Source organism: Arachis hypogaea, chromosome 11 (assembly GCF_003086295.3).
Source record: "Arachis hypogaea cultivar Tifrunner chromosome 11, arahy.Tifrunner.gnm2.J5K5, whole genome shotgun sequence".
NCBI classification, from domain to species: domain Eukaryota; kingdom Viridiplantae; phylum Streptophyta; class Magnoliopsida; order Fabales; family Fabaceae; genus Arachis; species Arachis hypogaea.
Window position 1 is genome coordinate 36,904,989 of NC_092046.1, and position 6,988 is coordinate 36,911,976.

General features: G+C 41.2%; 1 protein-coding gene across 1 annotated transcript; it reads right to left on the reverse strand.

Moving 5' to 3' along the window:
• Positions 1–4,514: 4,514 nt before the first annotated feature.
• LOC112721252 (uncharacterized) lies at positions 4,515–6,988 on the reverse strand. The gene is made up of 5 exons (XM_025772323.1): positions 6,727–6,988; positions 6,376–6,642; positions 5,472–6,295; positions 4,973–5,321; positions 4,515–4,879 (listed from the first exon to the last, which is right to left on the reverse strand). Exons 1-5 carry the CDS (start codon positions 6,986–6,988, stop codon positions 4,515–4,517), a joined length of 2,067 nt encoding a protein of 688 aa, XP_025628108.1.

Here is a 6,988-nt window from a genome sequence, read left to right on the forward strand (position 1 = left end):
TTTTTTATCTGTGTCGTCCTTCAAAAGTAGGGTGAGAGGGATTATTAAGATTGTGCATTGCACAGGCTAATTATAATAGAACATATTTACTCTGTTTTTATTTTGTTTTTTTCTTTAAATAATAAAATATGTGCATGAGAACTAAGGTTTTTAAACGGAAATAACTTTCAACCTTTTTTACACCCTTGAGATGAACAACTTTAAGTTTTTTAGTATCTGTCGTGCATAATAAGTGACGACAAATAAATATTGTTGTAAAATCTCAAATTAATTCGCATGAATAAAGCTAAAATTTACCATTAGAGAAAAGTAAATGATCTTGATTAAAATATTACACTAGTATAAGTTTCTATTATTCTTGCGCTTATTGTTTGAGGAGGAGAAAAGATTTGGAAATTTAGGATTTTTAATATTTAAAATTTATTTTATTATTTGTATTTAATTTAATTTTGATGAAAAAAATAATGTGTTACTAATTGTCACATCAGAAATTCTCCTAGTATTAGATTACTTACGTTCGTTAGTGATTTAGATAAAATTAATTTAGATAGAATTAATATCAAAAGATAGTTTTGACAAAATCAGAAAATGTTAAAAAAAATTGAATGTAATTAAATGTTAGGAACATTTTTAAAAAAACATCACAAATATTAGAGATAAAAGTATAGCATTCATTGTCATCAAAGAGAAAAAAATAGAAAAAAAAGTTAAAATACAAATAATATAAAATTTTTGTCCCTAAAATTTAAAAAATAAAAACACTAAAATCTCATAAATAAATAAATAAAAATTTATCAAACTAAATATAGAAATTTGTGAAACTAAACATAAAATATTTATATAGACAAAATAAAAAATATATAAATTCTTAATTACATAATACATCAATTTTTACTTAAAAAGAACAGAAATTATTTTTTTTTATGGACTGCGTGTTGGTGTATTGGCGGGTTATTGGCCAAGAAGAGGAATTGCGGATAGGTGGAGCTCATCCTCAACACGCCGGGGGCGTGGTGGCTGAGCAGGAGAGCGAGGTGGCAGCACGCCTGCAACACGCGGGGGGCGTGCTGACTCACCACGCAGGGGCGTGGTACTTGGAGGACCGCGAAGCGCAGCAGAGTTGACTGCGGAGTTCCAATGCTGCTGCTGCACCACGCGGGAGGCGTGTTGCCAGACCTGCCTGCAAGGGACAGCTCCCCACCCCGGGAACCAGCGCCAGTTTGAGACCTTGATATATAGCTTCTCCTCCATTCATGGTGTATTTCTTCTCATCCTATTGAGTAGAAGCCAAAATAAGAGAGAAGGAAAAAAAGAAGTGTGTGTTTGTGTTAGTCTGTAGGTACTAGTGAAGAGAGTGTAGTGAGTAGTAGTGAATAGTGGTGAGTTTAAAAAAAATATTAGTTCTAAGGATTAAAAATAAAAATGGTACGTAATTATCTGGCGCCTGAAGAACATATTATCAACTATTTGGATCATCCTATTTATGTAAGTGGATAAATTTATTTTTTTTGTTGTATTTAAAGTTTATTTTATTTTTTATGTGTTTCTATTTTTTTATGCATATATATTTTGTAATGAGAATATTATTGTGTAATTTATAAATATTTTAAGAATATAACAATAGTTTTTATAAAATAAACGTTAATAATAATAATAAGATGTATAATTTGTTATAATTTTTGTTATTATGAATATGTTGATGAACAAAAAAAATAGTTCGACTTTGTAAAAAAATATATGTTGCGTATGAGTAAGTAAAAAAAGAAGTATATTATATTATATTGTTATTAAAATAGTATATTATATTATAATTAAAAAACTGAAAAATAAATAATTTGATAAATAAAGATTATTAAATATAATAATACGTGATAGATAATATTATATTGTATTATATTGTTGTTAAAAAATTAAAAAAATAAATAATTTGATAAAATAAAGATTATTAAATATTGTTATTGCATAAATATGTTAATGTTTATTAAAATATTTATAAGGATTATTATTTAATTAATGTAACATATATCTTTGTTGATGCAGCCTAACAGGAATTTGTTGGTGCGTAAATTGGATCCGCCACAGACGTGGAATCCGATGGTGGAGAACTACTTACGTGCCACAGGATTCTACCACGTCTCTAGAATTGGAATCATAAGAGGATTTTACCCCATGCTAGCTGCTCTGGTTGAAAGGTGGAGGCCTGAAACCCACAGCTTTGTATTGCCGATCGGTGAGGTTACAGTGACATTAGAGGATGTTGCTCATATATTCGGCCTACCCATTGATGGAGAGCCTGTCAGTGGATGGACAGATAGTAGTAGCGACTTCGTTCAAAGTCAGAACATAGCGATATTCGGTCGTGAGCCATCAGTCAGTCATAATACGAAGTCCTATATAAAGCTGGGTTGGGTTCGACGAATCAGAGACGCAGAGCCGTTGGACACTAAGGAGTCCATCAGGAGATACGTCAGGTGTCATATTTTCTGTTTGTTAGGGTCGACCCTATTCACAGACAAGTCGACCGCATATGCCCATGCGAAATATCTACCATTGCTTCGCGATTTCGAGCAGATCCATAGTTATAGTTGGGGGTCAGCATGTCTCGTGCATCTTTACAGAGCACTATGCCATGCATCACGATATGATACAAAGGAGATGGATGGCCCTCTGAATCTGTTGTTTGTTTGGGCATGGGAGCGAATGCCGTATCTTGCTCCCGTATCGAGACAAACCCTTCCACCGGCCGAGATACCAGTTGCCAGGAGGTAATAAGTCTTATTTTAGTCATGTGTTATATTCATGATGCATGTTTTAGTTATGGTGAGTTATTTAAATTTTTTCAATTAATAATGTGTCAGATGGAGTCATTCGGAACGGACCACAGCATGGTTATCCAAGACCGTAGAGACATTCAGGCATGATATAGACTTCATGCAGGAGGTAAATAGTTATGGCTTTTCTGTTCCTTTTTTCCAACCATTATTGTTACGGTTCTAATATGCCAATAATACTGTGGCAGTTTGAGAGGCGGCCGTACCACGGATTGATCGTCCTGGACGAGTTGCATCCCCATCTTGAGGTGTGTGATATCGTTGCTCCATTGTTGTCGTTCGAGTGTGTCGAGTGGCACCCTGCGGACCGAGTGATGCGTCAGTTTGGATATGCACAACCTCCTCCGCGGGCAGCAAGGGATATTCCACTTGATCAGCATTGCGTCGTTCTACGCGGAGTGCAGCTTCATGACTGGACAGTTTTGCATGGGCCATGGATAGAGGAGTGGGCCAACAGGCGGCACAGTCAATTGCGGGATCAGCACCCCCTTCCGACCTGGGATTTTTTACCGACGGTGGAGTACCGGGATTGGTACGTACGCTCCTATGGACATCTGTTGAGATTGACGGAGTACGTTCCTCATGATCCACAGCCACCTGCCCCACAGCATGCAGTGTTTCAGCCGATTCCTTACTATATACCACAGCCACCGGCCTACAGTCATGGTAGCCATCACACTCAGGGCAGCCACCATTCTCAGCACTCTCAGCACAGCCACCACTCTCAGCACTCTCAGCACAGCCACCACGCTCAGGGCAGCCACCATTCTCATCACTCTCAGCACAGCCTCCACGCTCAGAGCAGCCACCATTCTCAGCACAGTGACCACGGTCAGTCCGGCCAGCATCATGATCCCATACTTACCATTCCGTCTGGTACAGATTGGTTTGACTTCTCCAGCGGCGGACACGGAGATCAGCAACTACAGCATTAGACCAACGCTAGTTTGGGTGGCTGGTCAAATTTTAGTGGTATCCCTTCACTGTCGATGTCAGCTGATCCACATAGGGCATCAGTAGATAGGGGTCATGGTTTGCTGGGTCGTACTACCGACCACACGTCAGGGAGTACGTCATGTGATAGTGGTTTTATCCATCGTCAGCAGGTATACACAGTTGTTGACACGTTCAACCCTAGATCATCCGCTCTAGCAGAGGTAGGCGGGTCGGCCGCTCCGACAGATGCAGGGGGTCGGCCGCTCCTACAGAGGCAGGTGGGTCGACCGCCCCTACAGAGGCAGGTAGTTCGGGAGCTCCGGGGGTGGATGACTCAGTTCGAGGTCACCCATATGACTTACGGACGGAGCGAAATCCACCTGATAGGTATACTCCATCGCGGTTCGGTCTGGGCATTATGGGTAAGGGACTGAACTACTTAGCTGGAAAGAAGTGAGCTTCGGTTTAGGTTATCTAGATTTTATTTTCAGAATTAAGTTAAGGTAATTCGTGTTTAATATTTGGTTTGTTAACTTATGTAACCCGTAGTTCTTTTTTTGTATATTAACTTAAGGAAATCAGTTAATGAGAGTATTAAGCAGACATTAAAATATCAATAGATAGACTTCATCTGAAAAATACAAACACGTCTGATTTCAAAAGCATCAACTGACAAAATGATGGTAAATTAAAAAGTACAAACATGAGAATATTAAACTATGAACCAGTACCACTCGGTCCAGCACGCTATGGACAACTACTCCGACTATGACCCTGAGCACCACAGAGACGGCATATCTGAGGACCACGCATGTCACAAGAGTCCATTTCATTCAAGTATCGGGTCAGTTTGGGCCTGCCTTTAGACGTTCGCCTCAGGGCGGGATTAGCGACCAATGTGGGTCCCTCATAAGCAGGCCATGTCTTGGGATCTCCTAATGGTGTGAACTCAAATCTATATACCTTATGAACTTCTGTCATCTTGTACACATCATGCACATACAACTGCCAATCGAGACGCTGGTTAGCACAGCAAGCAATAACATGGCGACATGGTATTTGTTCAACCTGAAAGCGTCCACAGTCACACGTTCGTCGTGCAAGATCAACAACTAACACATTTCCAGTAGTTATTTCGTGCACCTCAAACACCTCATTTCGTCTATCAAAGTGGTGCACAACTATATTCCCAGCCTGTTACATACTTGCTTCTATCCGCTGTTGCGCAAATGCGGAGTACGTATATCCAGCACGCTTGCGTTCATGAGTCTCGGCACTTTTCCGCGTAAAGAGTTCATTTAACCTATAATATGTTGCTCGGACCATCGCCAACACAGGTAGATTACAGGCACCCTTCAACACTGAGTTAATGCACTCGACAAGGTTCGTTGTCATATGGCCCCATCGATGTCCCTCGTCGAATGCCAATACCCAATGTCTGAGTCCGATGGCATCGCACCACCTGGCATATGCCTCGCCTCGCTCTTCCAACCTCTTATAGTTGATATTGTACTCCTCCACCGTTCTTGAATACCCTATGTTGACAACAAGCTTCTGCAAGTGAGGAACTTTGAATGCCCTTAGGAAGTTACTACCGATGTGTCTTATACAAAACATCCACCATGCTCTTGGAGGTTGCCAGTCACCACCGGAACGATTAACTGCTGCCCGTATTGACTCATGCCGGTCTTAGATCATACCCACCCCGTCTTTTCTAACAACATACGTTCGCAGATTCCTGAGAAAGAAGTGCCACGCATCAGCTGTCTCCCCTTTCACCAAGGCAAAGGCGATAGGCACAATGTTCTGGTTCCCATCTTGTGCAACAGCGACTAGAAGTGTACTTATGTATTTTCCATATAGGTGTGTGCCGTCAACCTGAACCAGGGGCTTGCAATGCCTGAATGCCCTAATGCATGGATTGAAACTCCAAAATACACGATGCAGTATTTTTACACCCTGTGCCTCCTCATTCCCGTTGTACAGTGGTCGTGTTTCTATTTGGACAACTGAACCAGGCATCTTCTGCACCATGATCGAGAGCCACCATGGCAAGGCTTGGTAAGAATCCTCCCAACCACCGAAAATTTTGGCTATTGACTTCTGCTTTGCCAACCAAGCCTTTCGGTAACTGATGGTATAGTTGAACCTCGACTGGACTTCTGCAATTATAGATTTCACCTTGATGGTCGGGTCTGTCTCGACCAATGGCCTTATAGCCTCAGCAACTGTATCTGAGTCCAACTTGGAATGATCTTGTGAAATCGTTCTGATCGTGCACGTGTGCCTACCGTTGTATCTGCGTATCTCCCAACAGCCTTTTTTCCGTATCAAGCTGGCTCGGATAAGCCAGTCACATCCACGCCCGTACATCTTACATTTTGCATAGAACGTCTGTGGCTCAGACTCATACACCTCATAGTCAACTCCTTTAGATATAGTGAAATTTCTAATTGCTGCGACGACCGACTTTCTACTACTGTATTCCATTCCAATCCGGAACTCTCCGTCCTCAGGATCAGCAACCCCTACAGAAAGTCAAAATCATCGTTTATTGCTAAAGCCGACGTATAAACTAACAAAAACTTATTATTTAGTCAACACGTACCTATGTTTGCATATTCCGGAAACTCGGGGGCATGCATGGCTTCGAGATCCAACTCACGCATAAAAGGTGGAACGTCCATCGATTGACTGCTCAACGGATGAACCACTACATTCTCTGTTGATGCCTCAACTCCCACATCATTATCCTCATCTTCGTCGCCGGCCTCATAAGTGGCTTCGAAGTCCTCTTCGCTGTCACTATTCATTCCTTCGTACACTGCAGCTCTATCATCATGTATATCTATATCGTTTTGAACCGCCACTGCCTCTACAGTTTCAAACTCAATGTACAACTCAATCTGTGGGTGTCGCATCTGAGTCTGCCGGTGAATTTAAAACTTATTCTGCATACTCGCTCCATTAGTGATCGGCATGACATCAAACTGTATTAGACCACCAAAAACTACAATCGGATTTCGATACAGAATTCTGCTCACTCTCATTAATGTACCGTTTTCCATGCTTTGACAGAGGCCGTTCTGCAGCTCCATTAACGTCATCGTGCATGGAACCACAAACGAAAACGGATTCTGGGACACAAACCTCACTCCCTCATGAGTATTATGTATTATCTCACCGTTGCGATACACCACCAAGTTTGCGGTGCCCTCCAT

Bases quoted from the DNA above. Each gene is read 5' to 3' on its own strand.
- LOC112721252 (XM_025772323.1), bottom strand. From the start codon at position 6,988: ATGGAGGGCACCGCAAACTTGGTGGTGTATCGCAACGGTGAGATAATA. The intron at 6,643-6,726 runs GTATGCAGAATA...TTGAAACTGTAG, and splicing joins GCCGATCACTAATGGAGCGA to AGGCAGTGGCGGTTCAAAAC. The intron at 6,296-6,375 runs GTACGTGTTGAC...GACTTTCTGTAG, and splicing joins TCCGGAATATGCAAACATAG to GGGTTGCTGATCCTGAGGAC.